General features: G+C 30.6%; 2 protein-coding genes across 3 annotated transcripts; both read right to left on the bottom strand.

Moving 5' to 3' along the window:
- Positions 1-3533: 3533 nt before the first annotated feature.
- Positions 3534-6139, bottom strand: hesx1 (HESX homeobox 1). The gene is made up of 6 exons (XM_073826375.1): positions 6118-6139; positions 5963-6042; positions 5711-5867; positions 4244-4416; positions 3817-3918; positions 3534-3644 (listed from the first exon to the last, which is right to left on the bottom strand). The coding sequence occupies exons 1-6, from the start codon at positions 6137-6139 to the stop codon at positions 3534-3536; spliced, it is 645 nt and encodes a 214-aa protein (XP_073682476.1).
- Positions 6140-7267: 1128 nt separating this feature from the next.
- appl1 (adaptor protein, phosphotyrosine interaction, PH domain and leucine zipper containing 1) lies at positions 7268-25502 on the bottom strand. Of its 2 annotated transcripts, none has more exons than XM_073825618.1 (22): positions 25333-25502; positions 24652-24750; positions 22260-22319; positions 22084-22155; positions 21898-21985; positions 20254-20295; positions 20114-20172; positions 19545-19691; positions 19357-19439; positions 17743-17901; positions 17470-17658; positions 16390-16432; positions 14931-14987; positions 14716-14807; positions 14027-14206; positions 13861-13910; positions 12706-12880; positions 11641-11677; positions 11340-11486; positions 10012-10062; positions 9831-9920; positions 7268-8713 (listed from the first exon to the last, which is right to left on the bottom strand). In XM_073825618.1, exons 1-22 carry the CDS (start codon positions 25384-25386, stop codon positions 8564-8566), a joined length of 2124 nt encoding a protein of 707 aa, XP_073681719.1. In that variant the 5' UTR covers positions 25387-25502; the 3' UTR covers positions 7268-8563. The 2 variants fall into 2 exon arrangements, with proteins under 2 accessions (XP_073681719.1, XP_073681718.1); XM_073825617.1 differs by having other exon boundaries at positions 7269-8713; positions 13861-13913.
- Positions 25503-26070: the final 568 nt, after the last annotated feature.

The following is a 26070-nucleotide window of genomic DNA, read 5'->3' as shown; positions in this document are numbered from 1 at the left end:
CTGAATCAAAAGATTCACAAACTCACTCCTAAATTTCCGATCTGAACCAAATGATTTGCAAAATAATTTGCAAACTCGCTCTGAAGTTTCCATCTGAATCAACAGATTCACAAAACCGCTCTGAAGTCTCGATATGAATTAAATTATTTGTGATCCACGCTCCATCTAATAATGATTCGCAAATCATAATTTCAGATTTGGACTTCGGAGAGTGGATCGCGAATCATTCAATTTGCATAATGATTCGCAACCTCGCTCTGAAGTTTCAATCTGAATCAAAAGATTCACGTACCTGCTCCTAAAGTTCCGATCTGAATCAAATGATTCGCGATCCACGCTCCAAAGTCTCATCTAAATAATGATTCGCGAATCATCATTTCAGATCGGGACTTCAGAGAGTGAATCGCAAATCGTTCAATTCGCGAAATGATCTGAGAACTAATCTGGAACTAAAGTTCCAACTGAATCAAAAGATTCACAAACCTGCTCCTAAAGTTCCGATCTAAATCAAATAATTAGCAAAATGATTCACGAACCCGGTCTGAAGTTTCGATCTGAATCAAAAGATTCATGAAACCACACCGAAGTCCCGATATGAATCAAATTGCGATCCACGCTCCATCTATAGATAAATAATATAGATTAATTAAATAATATAGATTAGTTTTAGATCGATAAATGATTCGCGAATCATCATTTCAGATCAGCGAACCCAGGAAGTTCCGATCTGAATCAAAAGATTCGCAAACCCGCTCTGAAGTTTCGATCTGAAACCCGCTTATAAAGTTCTGATCTAAATGATTCGTGAAATTCAAAAGATTCACGAACCTGCTCCTAAAGTTCCGATTTGAATCAAATGATTGGTAGGGACATCTCCCTAGCATCCCTACTAAATTCTACACCTTTGTCCACAATGGATGCAGTATGAATGTTGCAAAAATACCACAACAGTAGTATGATAGTATGCTATTCTGAACATGTGCAAGTTATATCATAGTTCATTATTAGGTTAAGCCATGTTCACTTGTACAGTCAGTGGTTAACACACTTCCACATTTCTCTGTAATTTAATGTCAGGTTGCAAAACCTGACAGACAGATGAGACATTCACACCCTGTTATGACATGCTTGAAACATGTAAGACATCTAAAGTATGTTAGATGAGTGTGTAATCATATGCAATAGTGAATCAGTGATGCATTAGTCTGAAATAAGTTTATTTGGACTGGTTTTTGCAATATGTTTGTTAAAAGCTTTACTCACGATGTAAAACAGAACACATTTTAATGTAACCAGACATGTAAATGCATATCTGCTATACCTTCAAATCAAACTTTAGCTTCAGATGATGAACAAAATCCATGACGTATGGATGTGTGCAGTTGCAAAACAACATTTTAAAGCAAAAATCCAAGGTAATTAGAAAACAGTTTAAGCCTATTGTGAGAGCTGAAGTAATGTTTTTTGGATTTTGGACCAACAGATTAATTTTGGAGTGTTAGTCAAGAAACACTAGTTCATTCTCTCCAAATATACATCACCTGGAAAATATTTCCTTCTATGTAATCCTGATGATATTTCTGGCCATGTCTCAAATGCTGGGGGAAAGAAGGACAGACTGAAAGTTCGGCTCATCTGCTCTTTAGCCAACGGCCATGATGTGCATCCAACGATCCTGTTTCACATCAAAGACAGAAAACTGGAGGCCACAGGAATCGGGTGCACAGATACACCCAGATCCTCTTTCAGCTCCGCTTCTGTTATTGACACTCACATGAAAACAAAATGCTTTTGTTTAAGGCTTTAAAGATGACCACATTAGCAATGCCCTCTACAGATTTTATGATGCATTCATAATGCAGCGCCTGCAACATATATAGATATATATATGACCTTGGACAAAACCAGTCATAAGGGTAAATTTTTTTATTAATTGAGATTTATACATCACCTGAAAGCTGAATAAATCAAGCGTGCAAAAAAAAATCTAAATATTAAGAAAATCTCCTTAAAAGTTGTTCAGATGAAGTTCCTAGCAATGCATATTACTAATCAAATATTAAGTTTTGATATATATTTAGGGTAGGAAATTTACAAAATATCTTCATGGAACATGAACTTAATATTATCCTAATGATTTTTGGCATAAAAGAAAAATCAACCATTTTGACCAATAAAATGTATTTTGGGAAAATATTTGGAAAATATGCTTTGAGATTCTGGATAAATTGTAAATATTTCTTATTTCTTGATCTCAACAATTCCTATTGTTTTGTTGATTGGTTCATCATTATATTTTAAATAATATTAACATGATTTTTTCCCAATATTTCAAGTAAAACTGTTTCTACCTTATAGTTTTAGTCTTAAAAATTAATTGTACTTTTAAAATACATTTTGGACAATATTTTTGTTTTAAAATATATGTTGAGAAAATTTTAATAATATTAACTTTGGGGAAAAAAGCTAGAAAACTATTTTTTAATATTTAATATTTTGATGTGGACAGTATTTCCTTGTAAGTAATCTTTGTTTTATTTTTGAAAAATAATTTTAAAGTGTACAAAAATAATAAAACAGTACAAATTTTGACTTTTTAAAATATTTTGTCTTATTTGGACCACTGTAATATTATGCATTATATTATTACATAGATTAAAATTATGCATTTGTTTATTTTTATCTATCTATTTATTTAGGACAGTTTGTTTTTAAGGTTATGTACTTTTTACAAGAAAATGCTATTTCAAAATAACAATTTCTAAGTAAAATTGGTTTAATTTCAGTTTCATTTCCATTTTTCTTCAGTGTATTTGTTAAATAATGTATTAAAAATAAATCTTTGTAGCAAATTTGAAAAAAAAAGGTATTGTTTCAGAGCAAAAACATTTTTTAAACAATAGCGCCACCCAGTGTTTGCATATATTCACAACTTATTTTTTGGCAAGGCACATAATATAATATAATAAATATAATATAATATAATATAATATAATATAATATAATATAATATAATATAATATAATATAATATAATATAATATAATATAATATTTGTTTATTTATTTTAAAAAATCCTTTTAAACATGCAAAACTGTGCAAGTGCTGGAAATCCTGTGACTAAGTAATTCTGTTGAAATACCCCCCTCAGAGAAACCCCCCCTTTGTGTCCTAATCAGTACTTAATAGGTTTACTAAACCCTAGTTGTAAAGCACTAATTAGTTTGGAAGTGGGGGTGATGTGTTTGCTTAACAGCTGGCAGAAGATAATGTTAACTTAACTCCACTTGTAAGTATAAAACTGAATTAAGGCTGAATTAAATATCTGGACTAGAACTAAATGTACATACTTTATTTTTAAAATTTTCAGAAAATACACAATAAGAAATAACAATAAGAATCTTTTTAAATCATAGCGAGAGATAATTAATAATTACATAACCAGTAAAGACATATATAATAAATTACAACATCACAGAATGAGGCAGAAAGACAGAAATAATAATAATATAAACAAATATGGATCTGCAACAGTCAGTGTTCTTCTCTGCTGGTCTGTAAATCACTAAGGACATTTTTCACCATGAGAAACTGAGATTCTCTGTGTGAACGCTTCAGCTTCGCTCTTCTGTTCTGGAACCAAATCTAAGAGACAAACATAAACATATTAGTCATATGATCATCCACATCTTCCAGTTTAGTATTATGTAGGCCTACTTGTACTCATCCACATATTCCATAACATATAATACTATATTAAATAAATAATATTGGTTATCAAAAATCAATATATAGATATATATATATCAGTCTTTACCTGAATTCTGTCCTCATCTAAATGCAGTTTCTTAGCAAGTTCTTCACGTATATCGATGCCCGGGTATGAGTTCACTTGAAACACACTCTCCAATATTTTGATCTGGGCATAGAAAAAAACAATTACAGTTAATAACAAAATTACATATGAAAACACAGTTTACTCTTTAGTTATTATAGCCATAGAAATCACAAATAGTCAATGGCTGAAACAGCTTTCAATGTATTGTATGATTTCAGTGTAACAGGTTACAAAAATTATATTTCTATAAGACTTATATAAGACTTTTATTTTGAATAAATTAGAAACCCACCGATTTAGGGAAAATTTAAAGGAAATTAAATTAAACCTTTAAAGGAAACATAACACCTTTAATTTAAAATAAATGTTATGGTTAAGTAAATGAGATAAACAGGTGAATATTTACCTGAACGCTAGAGAAAGCCGTTCGCGGTCTGCGCCCAATGTACCAGTTCAATGTTCTCCTGTAAGAGTCTGCTGGTGATTTACTGTAAGATTTACCGTCTTCGTTCACCCTCACATCCACTGAAGCATCACTGTCTGCGACCACACGACGGTTCTGACATGCTGGTTTAACGTCTGAAATAAATAAAAGACATTTTGTCATGAAATAATCTCCATTTGTTCGTGCGCACTATCGCTGGAAAGAAGAATCAGTTTGTTCGAACGGGTCGCTCCAGGGAATCGGTTCAGTATCGGTTCATTCATAGCTCGAAATTATTCCCACAAGCAAAAAAAAAAAAAAAAAGGCAAGTAACACACTGAATAAAACGTGAAATTTTGAAGTGAAAAGGAATGACTGAAGTAGTAGCTTATTTTCTTGCAAAACACACTCTAATAATCTTTGTTTTGAAAATGCGATTCATTTAAGTGAATCGGTTTGTTCGAACGGGTGGTTCTAGAGAACCGGTTCACTAAAACTCCGTCAGGTCCTGGGCACTATCACTGGGAATAGCGATTCATTTACGTGAATCGGATTGTTTGAAAGAGTCGCTCAAGAGAATCGGTTCAATATCGGTTCAATCATTGATCGAAATTATTCCCACAAGCATTAAAATAAAAACACACTGAATAAAAAGTGACATTTTGAAGTGGAAAGGAAAGACTTAAGTAACTTAGTATTTTCTTGCAAAACATACTCTAATAATCTTTGTTTTGAAAATGCGATTCATTTAAGTGACTCGTTTGTTCAAACGGGTCGCTCAAGAGAATCGTTTCAGTATTTATTTTTTTATTATTAGCCTATACATAGTGTTTTCAATGTATTGTTGCTCCTAATATGAATTATTATATTTATTAAAAATATTAGCCTAAATGAAATTGTTGTTCCTACCTCACCGTTTTACTCCTAAACATGAAATGTATTTTTATGTTTATAATTTTATTTCAAAATATAAATAAAAATTAAGCAGGATTTATTTGAAAGTATATAGGAAACATAAACTATCGCTGGAAAGTGCCATTTATTTAAAAGCGAATCAGTTCGAACAGGTCGAAAGTTAAAGTTTACACTAGGAAAATAGATGACTTGAAATTATATTGACTTGAAGTTATATTTTAAAATAATAATAAAAAAATAGCAAGTTTTAAACGGTAAAAAATCTGCGCTACAACCCAGTGTGTTAATGATTCTGATAATAAATAGTAAAAAAATGTGATAGCAAATAGCAGTTTGCAAAATCAAGCAGCATAACGGACTGTTTTGGTACAGATAAAGTTATATAAAATAACCGACACCGGAAGCCGCGCACACCCATAAGCTTAGAGAGATATGCTAAACAATTTTCCTGATACATTTTGTCCATTTCGAGTTTAAAATATATTAAAATACATATTCAAAATATATCTGTGCATATAGAGCCTGTTATTTTACCTGTCCACGGTCGGTAAGGTGCTGACAGGGCGGTTCTCTGATCCGGTCTGTCGAGTCCCAGGATGCTGTCGATGGTGAAGGCGGACTGTCTGGGCATCGGGCCGTTTTGATGAGCGCTGACTGTGAGAGAAGCCATCTGGAGATCCACTGGAGTGATCTGAAAGCTGGAGGTTCGTCTTTATAGCTCCACACTCCCCCAAACGTCACTCATTAAAGCCCTAAACTCAATGTTTTACATGTGAATCGCCGGACCTCCGCATGGGGCCCCTGGACTGCAGGTAATTCAGGGTCCAAATGAGGCGTTCCAACTTGAAGCAGCAACCTGTTATCTTCTAGAGACACAGAATCCCTTAAAGCTGCTATTGAATGGGACAAAACCTGGCTGATGTGCTATTCTTTTTACCCACCAGGTAGAAAATTAGGCCCCATTGCCGGGATTTATCTTCTCCTCATTTCCTTGTGCCGCATCTCCTGCATTATGAGAAAGCAGTCAACTAGTGCCTAATCTTATTTACCTTATTTTCTAGCAAATAATAATGAAGCCTAATGCTGTTTAAACTAATCCTGCTGAATATTCCCATTCTCTCTTGCCATGCATGGAGAAAGATGCTCCGGATCACAAAAGCACAATAGCCGCTTGGCAATTTGCTGGAAGCAGCATGTAATAATTGTCCCATTCAGTGGCGAATTGATCTCTTTTGGTTGCTTGGCTGCTTTTAATAAACGACTTGCTTGTTTATTTGTCTTGGCCTCTCGGAGAGCGCCGAGGACACAAGCGCGGCCCCTGCGGATGCATTGTTTTGCAAAGAAATTACCAATTAGACTTGTTTAAATGCAAACCGAATGAAGACCAATTAGAAATGAATATCAAATCACTTCACTCACAATGCAAGCAATTTACGCTTTATTTTGCAGAGCTAATCCAGTTGCACAAGTTTGGAGAGTTTAATGGAAGTCATACTGAGGTTGTTTTCAAAAACAAAATGTTTATTAGATAATATTTATTCTTAGATGATTCAGAAACATGTGACCTCTTGACACCTTAACAAATACTTAAGTAAATAAATTAATATCTTAAGCCCCATTGCTAAATTTTCCAAAACCATGCCAGTAACATCCCTTAAAAATCTGCTTTTGAACATCACATTAAGTTTGATGTGTAGTAATATATTTATGTATTTTAATTTTTAAAATCATTGTATTATTTTTAATTAATAGTACGTTTAGTGGCATTAAAAATTTTATAAAACAAAAAGAAGTTCTCCTCTCTCTCTCTCTCTCTCTCTCTCTCTATATATATATATATATATATATTGGATGACAAATAATACAAGTTTGTATTAAAAAACTTTATAATAAATGTTTGTAATTTATTTTTTTTCTTTAAATTCTTTAAAAATCTAAACATATATAGATTACATATAACCCAGTTTCATTTTCATTTTGTTAGTGTAGTTTTATAAATATATATTGTAATTATTATTTCTTATATGTATATATATATATATTTATTTATTTATTATTTTTACATTTTTTTTTATATTCTATTCAATGTAGCAATGTTGGATAAAAGAAAACATCCCTTTATAAAATTCTAAACCAGAGTAATGGAAAAAAATAAGACATTTTAGCGTATGTTCATTCTGTCACAAGATCAGCTGTTTTAAAACAGTTTTTTAATACCAATCATAATTGTACCCCATAAATCCATGAACTGATTTTGTAAAAAGACATTTAGACACAAAATACTTCAATATAAAGGTTAGAAATAATCATTTACAAATGAAATGCTGCAAATACTTAGAACTTAATAGCAGATGATGATGGAACAGAAAGTGAGTTCATTACTTTACGCAAATAAACCAAATCAATGAATGACACAGTATTTAATTCTGCAAAAACTTCCACCATTTCAGGTTTTTGGAGAAAAGCAAAAATGAATATTTCAGTTTGTAATTCCATCACCTGTGTCTTTCATCCACAAGCTGAAGCATTTCAGTATTTTGGGCCATTATGTGCAATGCAGGCTTTGAAATATCTCATACAAATAAGAACTAAAAAATTAAAGCGCATCCCAAGCTTAAAGGCATTTGATCACATGATTTTAAACAAAAAAAATACAGATGACACATGATTTTAAAGCAAATATTAGATTATTTTTTCTTAGTGCTAAGATAGAAACAATGAACGATTACATAACCGTCTTTGAATTATGAATCAAATGTGTTTGTAGATGAAAAACATGAAGTTCTGTATTAATTACAAAGACAAAATATAACCTTATGAAATCATTTTGAAATGCAGTAGGGATGAACCTCACAGAACTAATCAAGAATGGCTCATATTTCAGAAAGAATTACTTTTGCCTGTTTTAGGACAATTATGATTATTTTAATCACTATAATACATCACATTCTTGACACGTTTTGTAAAATTCTGTCACCATTGATGTGATATGAACGAAAACACATGCAGCCTTAAAACGTGATCAGTGAGAACGGAAAACGAAGCCCAACATACAGTATTAAATCTGTTATTCACACGTGCAACTCCATCGAAATAAACCAACCAAACATCACCTTACGTCTCTTCAGGTTTAGTTTGTCATTTACACACACATACATATATAAAACCCTCTAAAAGCAAATGCAGTTCAATAACGGATATGGTAAAAAATACAGGATTCTTACAAATAACAACTTTTGACAGGTTTTCTCCAAAGTGTCCTACATGTGTTTTTTTCATCATTTATATTTTGCAGTCACATATTACTTTGTTTCTGCAGGTCACTCTGGAGAAGCCTTGAAGAACAGGAAGTGATATTCGTCGAATCCAAGCACATAGTGGTTTTCATCAGGCCTCTGATTCGCCCTTTTTCTGCCCCTCCTCTCCTGCGTCGCTGTCTTCTGATTGGCTGTTGCTAAGGACCAAGAACTGTCCGTCAGCAGCTGGTTGGTTGGGTCGATTAGAGGCGGCTATCAAACGACTTTGTTCTTCGAGATCCTGCAGGTTTGGAGAACACAGTTTACTTTTTTAAATAAAGAAATTAATACTTTAATAATTAAAAGTGACAGTAAAGACTTTTATAATGTTACAAAAAATCTATTTCGAATAAATGCTGTTTTTTGTACTTTCTATTTATCAAAGAATCCTGAAAAAATGTATATCACAGTAATAATCAAAAAATATTTCTTGAGCAGCGTATTAGAATGCTTTCTGAAGGAAGTTCAGAACTGACGACAATTTAGCTTTGATCACAGAAAAAAAAAAATACTTTTGAACAAATATCCACATAGAACACAGTTATTTTAAATTGTAATAATATTTCACAATTTGACTCTTTTTTTTATTTTAATCATATAAATGCAGCCTTGAGAGACTTTCAAAAACATTTAAGGTGAGACACTGCAGGTGAATAGGGTACATTTTTAAAAAATTAACTAATACTTATCACCTTACTTACCCAGTTAATTGATTACATTGATAACTGCAAACTTTTTTGTATGAGACGTTTTCTAAAATCTTAAGTTTAAATATGCAAATGAGACATTATTTAATGAAATATGCACCAATTTGCATACATTTTTAATACAAAAATATAAACAATGGATGAAGTCAGTTTCAAAATTCTTGTTAAATTTTTTTTGACATATTAGAGTCATTTTTTTTACAGAGGGGATTTTGGGTATCCCATATTGTCACTCCATAATTCAGAAAAAAACAGACAGAAAACATGTATTTTTAACAATATTTGGGGGGAATGAAATGTTGTATAAAATCAAGTAAATTATATATGAACAAATAGCTCTGTAAAAACCTCCAGAATATAGACAGGAATAAAAATGTAAAGTTTGGTGTGTGTAAGTGCTACTGAAGTGGAGATTTATGGCTCAGTGTAGGAGAAAAAACTGCCTTTAAAATTATGGATTGTAATTTAAATCTATTGACACAAATAGATAAAGTGTTATAAAAGAAACACTTAACAGTGTCCTTTGGGTGCTTTCTTTCCACTAGTCTGAAAAAACACTTTATGAAACTTGACAGGTGCATTAAAAAAGCAGCGTTTTTGCCTGCAGTGTCTCCCCTTAAAAATTGTACAGACCCCAGATTTTTATCTTACCTTCTCTATCTGTTTTTGTTTATGAAGTTCTTCTTGTTGTTTCTCCTTGGCTTTGTCCAGCTCTCTCTGTTTCTGTGTGGCTTTGCGGTCCTATCAGGAAAAAATACCAAATATCATAAGCATTATCAATTTTATTTGACCCGACATGCATGAAATAAATGAAATAAAAGAGTTTTCTCACCATCTCAGAGTGGAGGGCAATCTGCTTGGCCAGTCCTACACTGTCACAGATCTAATATTCAAGAGTATTAAAATCACCAACATGAGCTTAAAAAAAACCCCTCAAAAATAACCATTTTTTTTTAAATCAGGTGTATGTAAATGTCTTTATTAAAGTAAAAAAAAATTATAAAATATAATAAAGATATTATATTATTATTTATAATTTTATAATTATATATATTTTTTATAAAAGACAATAAATAAATAATATACAGATATTATATACATAAATAAAGATATAAGCAACTAAATTAAAAAATATTTATATTATTTATATGTGAGTGTGTGTGTAAATAACTTAATATGTCAATTAATAATATTATATATATTATAGTAATATTTTAGAATAATGTAATGTTCAATTATTAATATTAGAATGTATAATTGTATATGCATAATGTCAATAAATAAATTATAATGCAACATACATATAGCGCAGGTATAATTGTAGCAACAGCCAAAAATACATTGTACAGGTCAAAATGATTTTTCTTTTATGCCAAAACTCATTAGGATATTAACTATCATGTTCCATCAAGATATTTTGGACATTTTATACAGTAAATATGTGACCCTGGACCACAAAACCAGTCATAAGGTTATTTTTTTCAAAACTGAGATGTATACATCATATGAAAGCTCAATAAATAAGCTTTCTATTGATATATGGTTTGTTAGGATAGGACAATATTTGGCCGAGATACATCTATTTGAAAATCTAGAATCTGAGGGTACAAAAAAATCAAAATACTGAAAAAATCATCTTTTAAGTTCTCCAAATTAAGTTCTTAGCAATGCACATTACAAATCAAAAATGACATTTTGATATATTTATAGTAGGAATTTTACAAAACATCTTCATGGAACATGAACTTTACTTAATTCCCTAATGATTTTTGGCATAAAAGAAAAATCAATCATTTTGACCCATACTATGTATTTTTGGCTATTGCTACAAACATACCCCAGCGACTTAAAACTGGTTTTGTGGTCCAGGGTCACATATATCAAAACCTAATTTTTGATTAGTAATATGCATTGCTAAGAACTTCATTTAGACAATTTTAAAGGTGATTTTCTCAACATTTAAATTTTTTTGCACCCTCAGATTGTAGATTTTCAAATAGTTGTATTTCGGCCAAATATTGTCTTATCATACATCAATGGAAAGCTCATGTATTCAGCTCACAGATGATGAATAAATCTCAATTTCAAAAAATTGACCCATATGACCTGTATGGTTTTGTGGTCCAGAGTCACATATCAAGGTGATCAAGGTGTTTGTACCTTCTCTCCATCATTGTTTGACTCAAAGACATAGCAGACTGTAACGGCCCGTCCGTCCACTCGTCCTCCTGCCGTCTTCAGCACAAAACCAAACAAGCGCTTGTTCTCTTGATGTGACGCACACAGCACAACACTGGAGAGAGGAAACTGAGGGACAAAACAATAAATACTGACGTTAAAACAGCACTGGATTCAGTCTGGACACACAATATGAGCAGTAAACACTGAATAAATGAACATCCTTTGACCGAAAAATCAACATAAAAAAAATAAACTGCTTAATAACTGGTTAAGGACCTACCCGTAGTCTTGTGACTTGTGTCTGTGGGTCAATAAGCCTAGAAATAAAAAAAATATAATAAAAAAACAGAATATTTTAAGAGACATAAAACTAGACCAAAATCTTTTTAAATTTTTTTTTAAGTGACATTTGTTCATGCAAAAACTCCCTGCGACCATATAGGTGGTTTTGCACCAAATTTCAATATTTTGGTTTGGTGTTTGTTCAAATCACGACCCCAAAGTAATGTTGACATGCACTATATTGCCAAAAGTATTGGTGATTTCCTTCTAATGAACCGGTTTGACTACTTCAGTCATTTCCATGAGTACAAATCTTAATGTTTAAGCATACAATGGTATTTTAGGGAATTGTGTGCTTCTGATTTTATAGCAACAGTTTGGACAGGACCCTTTTCTATTCTAACATGACAATACATCTGTGTATAAGGCAAGGTTCAATAAGAAATTATTGAAAAATCCTAATCCCAGTTGAACACTTCTGGTGTGACTTTAAATGCAGACCTTGAGCCAATAACTCGTCACCAAACACCAGTGACTTGTACATGTGGGTACAGTCGTTTTAGACACTTCCAAGACTGTTGCAATAGAGTTAGAAATACAATTTTTAAACATAAATTTTGTTTCCATCTTTATTGCCACAGAGCCTTTATCTTTTCTCAAGAAAGGGGCGTACTAATACTTTTGTCCATATATTGTATGTACAAGTCATTTGTGTTTAGTGATGAGTTTTTGGCTTAAGGTCTGCATTTAAAGTCAGCTGGGATTAGGACTTTTCTGCAGACCAGCCAAGTTCTTCCACACTGACTGAATCAATCATTTCTTATTGCACCTTGCCTTATACACAGAGACATTGTCATGTTAGAATAGAAAAGGGTCCTGTCCAAAACGGTGCAATAAAATGAGAAGTCAGGGAATGTCATTATATGCTTAAATATTAAGATTTGTACTCATGGAAATGGTTAAAGTAGTCAAACCTGTTCGTTAGAAGGGGGTGTCCCAATACTTTTGGCAATGACATGATCAGTTCAGCACAGCTGTGAGACAAACAAACGCTGTAACTCACTTGAGGCATTCACACGTGACGAGCAGATGAGACTCGGTCATTCTGAAGATGTTGTGAATGGCTCGTGCTGCCAGGATCTGCCTCATGGTTTCATAGATGACGTCAGTGCTCTCTGTGGCCTTCACCTCCATGGAGCCCAAGAACCGAACAATGAAGAGCTGGTGCAGAATCGAGTCTGAAACGACACAAGAAATTTGGTCTGACTTCAAAACAATGTGAAATCAAAATGGAGAAATGTATCTTCTTAATCAAAGTAAATATTGTGCACACATCAAAAACTGTTTTTATAATCTTGGATCAACATGCAATAACTTTCTCAGCTTTTTTTTCCTTCTTACTGAGAGGTCAAGGTAGTTGTACATTTTCTCCATCATTCTGCTAATGTGACCAGATGAAAAATCATTATCACAATGTAATAAAGATGAATATAAATCAAGCCCTGGCCTACATTATGTCCTAAAATATTCACCAGAAAATATATGACATTATGTAAATTGAATGCTTTGCAAATTGCACTTCATGTGCAATCTAAGCTATTAAAGGAATAACACAATCATACATTTAATATCTATTATTAAAAAAAAAAAATAAACATTAACAATTTTTAAACTCATGTTCTAATTATATATATTTAAACTTTTTAATCTTATTTGAAAGAAGTGTTTTCTGCTCACCAAGGCTGAATTTATTTTTTTTAAAAATACAGTAAAAGCTGTAAAATTGTGAAATATTATTACTATTTAAAATAGCTGTTTTCTAAGTGAATATACTTTAAGATGTAATTTATTCCTGTGATTCAAAGCTGAATTTTCAGCATCATTACTCCAGTCTTCAATGTCACATGATCCTTCAGAAATCATTCGAATATGCTGATTTGCTGCTCAAGAAACATTTCTGATTATTATCAATGTTGAAAACAGTTGCGCTGCTTCACATTTTTACGGAAACCGTGATGTGTTTTATTTTTCAGGATTCAAAGATTAATAGAAGGCATTTCATTTATTTGAAACTGAGTATTTTGTAACATAATAAATGTCTTTACTGTCACTTTGGTTAATTTAATGCAACCTTAATGAATAAAAGTATACATTTTTTTCTAAACAAAAATTCAAAATTTTTAAACTGTAGTGTATACATATTCTTTAATCAAAGTACCTTCACTTTCTTCAGATTTTGACCCTCCAGATTCACCGAATGGGTTGGTCCTTCTTTCAGCAAATGAAAAAAAACAAACAAACTAGTGTTTAATAATAAATCCTAATAACAATAATAACAAATTTTGAAGCATTCATAAACATAAGCCAGGGATTCAAGTGCAGACCTTCCCTGTGCGCCGCTTTTAGCCTGACTTATGTGCTCTTCGCTGACTGGTGAGATGATGTCAAACTGAATGGGCGTGTCCGGAGCCACCAGCGAATCCAGAGACAGAGACGACAGTGCCGGAGACTCAGAGCCCACAGAGCATTGACTGCCTGAACGAGCCGTTTTGGGTCGACCTTGCCTTCAGGGGCAAAAAAACACAAATGCATTGAGAAAGTAAACTCTGATGATGGAATGGGTACCATCAGAAGGAGAGTCCAAACAGCTGATAAAACATCACAATAATCCACAAGTAATCCTCACCACTCCAGTCCATCAGTTAACATCTTGAGAAGCCAAAAGATGTGTGTTTATAAGAAACAAATCCATCATTAAGAAGTTTTTAATTTAAACCTTTGCTTCTATAATCCATAATAACGCTTTCTCCAGTCAAAAAGTGATTTGTTTTTTTACAAACACAAATTTTTTTGGACTGGAGTGGTGTGGATTACTTGTGGTTTATTGTGATGTTTTTATCAGCTGTTCTGGATCCCATTCTGACGGCACCCATTCACTGCAGAGGATCCATCTAATGTTACATTTCTCCAAATCTTAAGAAGAAACAAACTCATCTATATCTTGGATGACCTGAGCACATTTTCAGCTGATTTTTATTTCTGTTTATTAAGGTGATGTTGTGCTGACACTCACGTGCTCGGTCTGAAACTCTCGTGCCGCTGTTGGAAAGATGGTGAAGGTGTTACAGCCTCCAGAGCTGACTGATTCACTCTCGCTGCGATTTCCTGCCAACATGAGAAACATTAGCATAGATTGAACTGACTTTAAATCGCATTAAAGTTATTTTAATATGTTTGTGTTAGGTTTTCATGCATGATTGTAAGAGTAAATCTGAATCCCACACTCACCTCTGGGTTTTCACTGAGGTATATCCTCTTAGAGATGTTGTTTATTGTCGCAATCCACTAAAATAAAAGACAAACCATGTGAAATCTAATTAAATTGGTAAATGTGATGAAGCCATCAAAAACATATTTTGCATTTTATTCTTTGTGAAATTGACCCAAATATGCATGTTGTCCATAATACAGTTGAAGACAAAAGTTTACATTCACCTGGCAGAATCTGCAAAATGGTAATTATTTTAACAAAATAAGAGGGATCATATAAAGTGCATGTTATTTTGTATTTAGTACTGACCTGAATAAGATATTTCACATAAAAAATGTTAACATATAGTCCACAAGAGCAAATAATAGTTGAATTTATAAAAACGACTCTGTTCAAAAATGTACATACGCTTGATTCTTAACACTGTGTTGTTACCTGAATGATCCACAGCTGTGTTTTTTTGTTTAGTGATAGTTGTTCATGAACAGTTAAACTGCCTGCTGCTCTTCAGAAAAATCCTTCAGGTCCAAATTTTTTGTTTTTAAGCATTTTTGTGTATTTGAACCTTTTCCAACAATGACTATATGTGACCCTGGACCACAAAACCAGTCATAAGGTTAAATTTGACAAAACTGAGATTTATACATCATACGAAAGCTCAATAAATAAGCTTTCTTTTGATGTATGGTGTGTTAGGACAGGACAATATTTGGCTGAGATACATCTATTTGAAAATCAGAAATCTGAGGATGCAAAAAAATCAAAATACTGAGAAAATCACCTTTAAAGTTGTCCAAATTAGGTTCTTAACAATGCATATTACAAATCAAAAATTACATTTTGATATGTTTACAGTAGGAATTTTACAAAAAATCTTCATGGAACATGAACTTTACTTAATTTCTTAATGATTTTTGGCATAAAAGAAAAATCAAAAATTTTGACCCATGCAATGTATTTTTGGCTATTGCTACAAATATACCCCAGCGACTTAAGACTGGTTTTGTGGTCCAGGGTCACATATTATTTTGAGCTCCATCTTTTCACACTGAGGACAACTGAGGGACTCATATGCAACTATTACAGAAGGTTCAAATGGCATTTTAACTGTTCAGAACAAACAAGGGACTCATGAACAACTATCACTAAACAAAACAAAAACACAGCTGTGGATCATTCAGGTAACAACACAGTATTAAGAAAGTGATGTAAACTTTTGAACAGGGCCATTTTTATAAATTCAACTATTATTTTCTTTTGTGGATGATATGTAAACGTCTTTTATGTGAAATATCTTATTCAGCTCAGTACTAAATAAAAAAATACATGCATTTTGTATGATCCCTCTTATTTTGCTAAAATAATTCACATTTTGCAGATTCTGCAAGGTGCATGTAAACTTTTGACTTCAACTGTATCCATGGAGATGGATCTCCAAGTGGATGAATTTAAATCAAACTCTTAGGATCTCTTCACCTCCTCACAGTCTTTCCTGCTCTCCGCCTGTAATATGACTGCCCTGCAAAACACAAAGAAACAGCCATTCAGTGAAAGCAGTGAATCAGAATGACTCAATATCTGGCTTATGCACTGAGAAAGGATAAGACAGACGTTTACCCGCCTGACAGATATTCAATTAAGTTTAATCTGGATCAGCACTTGGGAATTCACTGGCAGCACTTTAACACTACCGTGTTTACATTTCTTATTACTACACTAATACCAGAAGAACAGGAAAAGTAACCAGACCATTTTGGGGATTTTAGGTTTTCCAACCTTACTCTCAGGCCATCCAAGATGTAAATGAGTTTGTTTCTTCATCAGATTTGGAGAAATGTAGCATTACATCGCTTGCTCACCAATGGATGTGAATGGGTGCCGTCAGAATGAGAGTCCAAACAGCTGATAAAAACATCACAATACTCCACAAGTAATCCACACCACTCCAGTCCATCAGTTAGCATCTTGAGAAGCCAAAAGCTGCGTGTTTGTAAGAAACAAATCTATCATTAAGACATTTTTAACTTCAAACAGTCGCTTCTGTCTAAAATATGAGTTCATAATCCATAATAAAAGTCGTCTCGACTGAATCAAGAGGCAAATCTGCACAGATCAAGCACTATTCACAAGCTAAAACAGTTGTATTTGTGTGGATTTTGATGTGCGAGACAACAGGAGATGGAATTTTTTACTGGAGGAAGTGTTATTATGGACTATGGACTCCTACCCGGAAACACCTTAATGATGGATTTGTTTTGATACAAACACACAACTTTTGTCTTCTCAAGATGTTAACTGACGGACTGGAGTGGTGTGGATTATTGTGATGTTTTTATCAGATGTTTGGACTCTGATTCTGACGGCACCCATTCACATCAATTGGTGAACAAGTGATGCAATGCTATATTTCTCCAAATCTGATGAAGAAAGAAACTCCTTTATATCTTGGGTGGCCTGAAGGTGAACAGCACATTTTTATTTTAAAATTTACATTTTAAAACTATTCCTTTAAGTCAAAAGCATTTGCAAACAAGACTTTAGTAAGAACTGTCTTACTTCTTTCCATCAAACGCTGTGATCTGAAAGCAGAAGCGTCGGTCCTCACAGTCCACCGCCATGACGGAGCAGTTATCGATGTCCATAACGAGACCTCCGGCTACATCTCCACGTGCCTGGCTCATGAGGTTTCCTCCCTGCGAGAAGAAATACTGACGCTCCCACGTAGATGACACCAGACCCGTTTTACTGTGGAAGAGAGGCATCAGATCATTAGCAATGCAGATGAATGCAAGCACAGAAATGTTGACTCTGTGGCTGATGTTGTCCTACTTGCGAATGTTGAGGTAGCCGGCCTTGCGGGTCAGGTTGCGGTTCACAGGGATCTTGTTGGGGTCTGGGTCAGGCATGTAGAGCGGGTCACTGGCCACTTTCAGGTCTTGAATCGTCTGTTCTGTCGCTTCAGCATCGCTGTCCATTTCTCTCCGAACACTATGAGCACAAAGAGAAGGAAGTGAAACTCACCAAATAATAACAAACGATTAACTTTTTGTTCTTATTTGCAATAGAAACCATGCAAACAAACCACATTTGTGATCCTGGACCACAAAACCAGCCTTAAGTAGCAAGGGTATATTTGTAGCAATAGCCAACAATGCATTGAATGGGTCAAAATGAACAATTTTTCTTTTATGCCTAAAATCATTAGGATAATAAGTAAAGATCATGTTCCATGAAGATATTTTGTACATATACTACTATATATATTTTAAAACCTAATTTTTGATTAGTAATATGCATTGCTAAGAACTTCATTTGGACAACTTTAAAGGCGATTTTTCTCAGTATTTAGATTTTTAACACACTCATAGTTGTATCTCGGCCAAATATTTTCCTATCCTAACAAACCATACATCAATGAAAAACCTATTTATTCTGCTTTTAGATTATGTTTAAATCTTAATTGAAAAAAAAAGACCCTTATGACTGGTTTTGTGGTCCAGGTTGACATTTTAACAACTGAAAACTGAAATGTGTTTTAATGCAAATATCATGCAAAGAATATTGTATTAACAGCAGCACTCAAAAGATAAAGTTAAACATAGTTTGCAATACTTTACATGTTGTATGAAATATAAGATAAGCTACTCTTTGAAGGTCAGAAGTCTCTTCTGCTCCTCAAGGCTGCATTTATTTGATTAAAAATACAACAAAAAAAGTAATATTGTGAAATATTATTACAATTTGAAATAGGAATATATGTTAAAATATAATTTATTCCTGTGATCAAAGCTGAATTATCAGCATCAATACTCTTCAGTCTTCAGTGTCACATGATCCTTTAGAAATCATTCTAATATGCTGATTTGCAGCTCAAGAAATACTTTAAACAACATTTATTTGTAATAGAAATCTTCTGTAATATTATAAATGTCTTTACTGCCAATAATAATAATATTACAGAAGATTTCTAATTTCAAATAAATGTTGTTTAAAGTTTTTCTTGAGCAGCAAATCAGCATATTAGAATGATTTCTGAAGGATCATGACACTGAAGACGAAAAATGATTCTATTTTAATTTTACTTAAAGTTTTTTACAGTTTTATTGTTTTGGGGGCATTTTAGTAGTTTTTATATGTCTGTATAATTTTATTAATTAAGTTTTAGTTATTGCAGTACATCAAGTTAAACTAAATTAAAATTAGGGGTTTTTTTTATTTATTTTTTTACATATTTTAAGTTAATGTCTCATGCTTTTAAAATAAAAAGTAATTTACCTATATATTAATGTTTTATACCCATGTAATAATTTGTTAATTTTAAAATGTAAAAAAAACAGTACATCTATGCACTTTTTAATTTAATATTTTTTGTGCAATACAAATATTTATAAAATATAATCTATTTTTTAATAATAAAGAGTAACAGCACTAGTTCACACTTACTTCTGCACGCTGGTTCCGATGTTGGTGAGAAACTCCTCCCACTGCTGCGTCAGATTCTCGGATCCCAGTTTGAAAAAACTGATCTGATAATACGCAAACAATATTGAATTATAAACCACTCTATTATCAGATGGGGTTCAAAAATGGATAATGAGGCCTATAGTTCATGTTCAAAGCTGTATAAACACCTGCGCCTGCATGTATCCCAATAGCGGCTCCAACAGCGCAATCTTCTTTTTGTACTGCAGCATGTTGAGCGACGCAAAGTAGTGCATTATGGTCTCGTGCTGCTTTTTCCTGGACGTGTAGACGTCCTCCATCACTTCATTCTTCACCTGCAGTGATTGCATGCATGACAGCAGTTAAATGTAGGGCAGGGCATGAACAATTGGGAACTGATTTGATGGTTAAAAGTATCTTTATACACTGTGAGTAAAGCCAATACTGCCAAATGAAAAGTAAAAAGTAAAAAAATCTCATCTTGACTTTGACTTTTATCTACTGTATTAAACTGAATAGTGAGTTATTTGTCTAATATGTTCTTCTTTTCTTGTCCTAGACAAGGACACGGGTACCTGCCAGAGTCTCAGAGGAACAGATGCTCATCTATCGGTGTTCAGGCCAACTCTCAGTGTGTGTTTTATTAAATGAGGACTTTTACACACAAAACACACAGATTACACTCTTTCCGTGTCAGTATGAGGACGTGCGGAGTGGCATGTAAACCAACCAGCTGTTAAATGTCAAAATGCCACACCTTCTCATTCTCCTTTCGTTTAGACAGGCGACTGTATCTGTTGATGGCTGTGTCGTGATCTGAAATCAAATATGTACATAATGAAGCAAAATTATATTATCATGCTGCAGCAATTAGATGGATAAAAACTAAGTGCTTACCATCACTTGCTAACTGAAACACTTCCTTCAGGATGACCAATTCTAGAGACAGTTAGAGGAGGAAAATAAATGTGTTATGTAAAAGATAATGTAATAAGTGGTTATTAGGGTTATTATAGTTAAACTAAAATAAATCTGAAATTCAAAAAAAAAAATTGCAACTAAAAAAATAAACTATCAAAATGCAATATCAAAATGCAAAGTAGCAAAGTATCAAAAATAATTTAATAAATGATATATATATATAATTTAAAATATCAATAATTTATAGTAGTATTATCTAAATATTCAATGTTTAGTAAATATAAAAATTATAAGCTTCAACATGATATTGTTATGAATATTTATTCATAATTTAATATTAGTATTTAATTACAAATATTCATTTTTAATTCATTCGTTTATTATTATTATTCATAAAAAATGGTAATTCATAATTAACTTAAAATATCAATAATTTACAGTAGTATTATATCTCATTATTCAATGTATATGTATTAGAAATTAAGCCTATTATTATGAATATTTATTCATAACTTAATATTTTATTATTTAATATTACAGATGTTCCTTTTTTATAATTTTTATGAACAATGAACAATTTTAAAATATCCATAATTTTAGTAGTATTATAGGTCTCAATAGTAGTATTATGTCTCAATATGCAATCTATATTTAATACAATTTAAGAAAAGCTTATTTATTATTTTGAATATTTATTCATAATTTAATATTATTTTATCATTATGTAATATTAATTAATATTTAGTTTTATTTATTATTATTCATTTTAATTTATTTGATAAAAATGGAAATTTTAAAATATAAATAATTTATAGTAGAATTATATCTCAATATTCAATGTATAATTATAAAAAATATAACAGGAACATTAATTTTTCATTCATTTATTAATATATTTTTTTATTTGATAAAAATGGTATATACACAAATAAATAAATATATAATTAAAATTTAAATGGAAAATAAAATAAAATTCTAAATATTCATACATTTTATTATAAAAAAAGTATATAGTAAAGTATCAAAATATGTATACAAATAAATTATTAAATGGGCATGAAACATTAATATATTGGTAAATTGCTTTTTATTTGAAAAGCATGAGACATTAACTGAAATAAAATATATTTTAAAAATCGTTAAAAATATATATATTTAAAAACGTGATTAAAAAAACTACTAAAAAAGCAAAAAAACAAAAAAAAAACAATAAAACTATTATTAACGTTATATTAATAAAACTATAATAGTATCTCAATGATTCCAAAATAACATTGTATTGCATAGCTGCTTAACAAATAAATAACTAAATGGTCGTGAAATATTAATATATAGGTACATTATTTGAGAACAATGAGAGATATAAACTGAAATAACACATTAAAGAAAGAGTAAATTAAACTAAAATTGAGTTAATACAACTATATAGACATAAAAAAAAATACAAAAGGCCCAAAAAAAAAAAAGAAAAAAAAAAAAAAAAAATTAATTTTGGTATAGAAATCAATTAAGCAGTTTAGAATCATTATAAAAAAAAAAAATTTGACAACAGAGTAGGAGACCAATCCGAATGAAGTATTCTAGAAAAGTCTTTCCCATAATGCACTGCTGTCTCCCTACCTCTCAGGTCTCTCTCCTGAAACTGTGTGATGGGGAACATCATGGCATCTGCGAGTTGAGTGGAGAGAACGGCGTGACACGAGCTGAGCTGAAAGAAAACACACAGAATCAGGAGTGAGTGAAATCTGAATGCACACATTGACACAGGAGCTTCATTAGTGAGTGACGGCGTCATTATGCTCTGACCTCGTCAATGACTTTGGCAAACTGCTGCAAAGTGGAGCTCATGACCTCATCATCGCCGCCCAAAGGAAAACGCTGGAGCAAACAGAGAAAGAGATTGAACTATAAAAAGGAACGGACAGAGAACTTGAGAAAGATGAGATATTATGCATAAAGTGAAGATATTAGGCAGAAATCACCTGTTTTTCATAGTCTTTCAGTAATTTAGACGTCAGATGTGTGGCAGCACTCAGTTCATTCTGAAAGGAAAAGTACACGAGTCTTGTAAAAAAAATTTTTAAATCATATTTTACCCCAAAGTCAGAAAAAAAGTATATTATGCACACAAAAAAATGAAGCTTGTTTATTATTATTAATATTTATTCATAATTGTATATTGATTGTATTACTGTATTATGAAATATTTATTTTATTTAAAATGTATTTATTTATATTTTTTTTATTTTAGAAAAAAAAGTTAATTCATAAAACGTTTTTTTTTAAATAATAATTTATAGTTGTATTATATCTCAATATTCAATGTATATTTATTAAAAATTAAGGTTATTTATTATTTTAAAGATTTACTCATCATTTTACATTATTTTAATATTATTTAATATTATGTATATTGATTTTATTTATGTATTGTTGCATTATGTAATATTTATTATTATTATTATTAATGTTTTATTTCATTTTATAAAAGTATTAATTCATAATTAACTATTTTAAAAAATATCAATGATTTTAGTAGTATTATATCTCAATATTGAATGTATATGTAATAAAAAATTAAGCTTATTATGAATATTTACTCATAATTTAATATTTTAATGTTATTTAATATGATGAATATGAATATTTATTAATTTATTATTGTATTATTTATTATTATTAATAATTTACTTTTATTAAAAAAAGATAATTCAAAATGAACCATTAAAACATCTAAAATTTATAGTAGTATATCTAAATATTGAATGTAAATTTAATAAAAAATGAAGCTTATTTATTATGAATATTTACTCATAATTTAAAATTATTTTAATATTATTTAATATGATGAATATTAGTGATATACCGTAATATTTATTATTAATAATATTTTTTTAGCTTATAAAAAAAATGTTAATTCATAACCATTTTAAAATATCAATAATTTACAGTTGTATTATATCTCAATATTCAATGTATATTCAATTAAAATGAAGCCTAATTATAATTACGAATATTTATTCATAATTTAATATTTTAATATTTAATTTGGTAAATATTCACATTTATTTATTTATTATTGTATTATGTATTATTATTATTATTCATATTTTTATTTTATAAAAAATGTAAATTCATAATTAACAATTTTGAAATATCAGTCATTTATAACAGTATTACATCTCAATATTTAATGTAATATAATGAAATATTTATTATTCTTATATGATATTATATACTGATATTCTAATTTATAATAATTTTAGAATAATATCAATAATATACAACAGTGTTATTATATCTCATATAATGATTTTTATTACATTATTATTAATATTGCTATTATTGGCAATAATAAATTGAATAATAATGTAATTATAACAATATATAATACTATTGTTATTCCTCATATATGAATATTTATTATTATATTAAATATTCATTACAAAATGAAGCTCATTTGTTATTATGAATATTTATTCATAATTTAATGCTATTTAATATTAATTTGTATTTATTATTGTATTATGTATTATTTTTGTCATAATTATTAATCAATTTTTATAAAAAATGTTAATTGCTATTATTGGCAATAACAAAATTAATAATAATAAATTAATTACAACAATATATAGTACTATTGTAATTCCTTATATATTAATATTTATTATTATTTTAAATATTACTAACAACAACCATATATTATTATTGTTAATAATAATAATAATAATAATATCTAACATTATATTTTGAAATATATATGTGTGTGTGTGTATATATATATATACATATACAATAAATAAATAAAAATAAATAAATCATGGTCCTAAAAATTTAATTTTCCTCATCGAAAATATTCAATGTATATTCAATAAAAATTAAGCTTAATTATTATTAAGAACATGTATTCATTATTTTATATTTTATTATTATTTAACATGGTGAATATTCATGTTTATTTATTACTGTATTATGTATATTAGTAATACATCTCAATATTCAATGTAATATAATGAATACTTATTATTCTTATTATCTGACATTATATACTGATATTCTAATTGATAATAAAATTACAACAGTGTTATTATATCTCATATAATGAATATTTTTATTACATTATTATTAATATGGCTATTATTGGCAATAATAAAGTGAATAAATATAATAATAATTTAATTATAACAATATATAATACTATTGTTATTCCTCATATATAAATATTATTATTGTAAATATTGTTGTCTATATTTTGGTTTTAGTGTGCAATATAATCATGGCAAGCTCTTGACAAGTTGTGTGTGATTCATCCATTAAGACTAACGTTACAATCCCTATTATAATGGTACTATTGAGCATATATCATGTTCTAACCTGGGCGTCGTAGATTCTCTGCATGGCTTTGAAGAGCTGACTGAAATAACTGGATATGGCTGCTGTATCCTCCTCAAACACACCTAGCAGAGAGCGAGTCTGAAAAAAAAAACACCAGGAATATGAGAACCAGCACTGTTCACACATGACTCCAACATGTTATTACAATCATAAAATGTGTTTTTTAGTAACAAAAAGGGGATGCAATGTAAAACAAGACCTCAGGGTCTATTTCTAAAGCTCTGGTGTGGCATTTCAAAACAGTTTTTCACATTAGAGTGATGCAGAATCTCAATATAAATGTGAACATGTCCACTCAGTCTGATTAATGACTTTCCATCTGATCTCTAATTACAGCATTGATCATGTTAGGAAAGCTATACTTTGACTTCAGCTGTAGTTCACTTGTATATTTATGATGTGACATGATTTCAGATTCATCTGTATTTTAATAAGTGACCACTGGCAAATCCAATCCACCAACACCCATTAAAAGCTAAAGAGCTCTAAATCAAACGTGAAACGCTAGATCAAACCGTCAGGATGAACAAAAACACGGACAAATTCATTGTCAGCTCTTCTTAAGAGCGTGAGAAGCGAGAGCCGCAGATGTTTGTTTATTATGATCAATGTTTATTTATTTATTTACGTTAGCTTGCTGGCTAAACGCTGCTGGTTTACCTGCGGACTGTCCTCCAGAGTTTCCTCTATCGGTAATTTATCGATTCCCGGCATGACTGCAGCTTCACCGCGAGCGTAACGAGCTATTTAGAGGATTATTCAGACACAAAAGTCACAATGCTATAATGTTGATCTTCGCTTTATTCCTGACAAATCAACACCCACCCGGATCCGCCCACAAACGCGGAAGTCCCGCCTCCTCCCGCCCGCTGATTGGCGGAGGCGCTGTGGATGTTTTGATGACGTCCGCGCTTGTTTATAAGAAATAAAAGCCATTCGTGGCTCTATGAGGTTTAATAATTTTATTAGAGAACTATTTCATCCTTTAATGTATTTTAAAAAAATATATTACGCTTATTTGTTATTATTGATATCTATAAATAATTTAATATTATTTTAATACCATTCAATATTCAATATTCAATTTTACTTATAATTGTATTATTATTTAAATTTTTTATTAAAAATGTAAATTCGTAATTACTTTTAAAATATCAATACTTTAGTATTATATCTTAATATTCAATGTATATTAAATGAAAAAACTATTATTATTATTATGAATATTTATTCATAATTTAATAATTTAATATTATAAAGATTCATTTTTATTTATTTTTGTATTATGTATTGTTTATGGTTATTGATAACGTTTTTTTTTATTTTATAAAAAAAGTTAATTATTAACCATTTTAAAATATTAATACTTTATAGTATTATATCTTAATATTCAATGTA

This window comes from Garra rufa, chromosome 20, assembly GCF_049309525.1.
Source record: "Garra rufa chromosome 20, GarRuf1.0, whole genome shotgun sequence".
NCBI classification, from domain to species: Eukaryota; Metazoa; Chordata; class Actinopteri; order Cypriniformes; family Cyprinidae; genus Garra; species Garra rufa.
Note: the sequence above shows the minus strand (reverse complement) of the source record. Positions and strands in the feature narration are given on the sequence as shown.

Excerpts from the sequence above, each read along its gene's own strand:
- hesx1 (XM_073826375.1), bottom strand. The coding sequence starts at position 6,139 with ATGGGGCCTAATTTTCTACCTG. Across the intron at positions 4,417-5,710 it reads ACCTTACCGACCGTGGACAG|ACGTTAAACCAGCATGTCAG; the intron begins GTAAAATAACAG and ends TATTTATTTCAG. Across the intron at positions 3,645-3,816 it reads TAGATGAGGACAGAATTCAG|ATTTGGTTCCAGAACAGAAG; the intron begins GTAAAGACTGAT and ends TTTGTCTCTTAG.
- appl1 (XM_073825617.1), bottom strand. The coding sequence starts at position 25,386 with ATGCCGGGAATCGATAAATTACCGATAGAGGAAACTCTGGAGGACAGT. Across the intron at positions 20,173-20,253 it reads GTTTCAGTTAGCAAGTGATG|ATCACGACACAGCCATCAAC; the intron begins GTAAGCACTTAG and ends ATTTGATTTCAG. Across the intron at positions 19,440-19,544 it reads TGGGATACATGCAGGCGCAG|ATCAGTTTTTTCAAACTGGG; the intron begins GTGTTTATACAG and ends GCGTATTATCAG.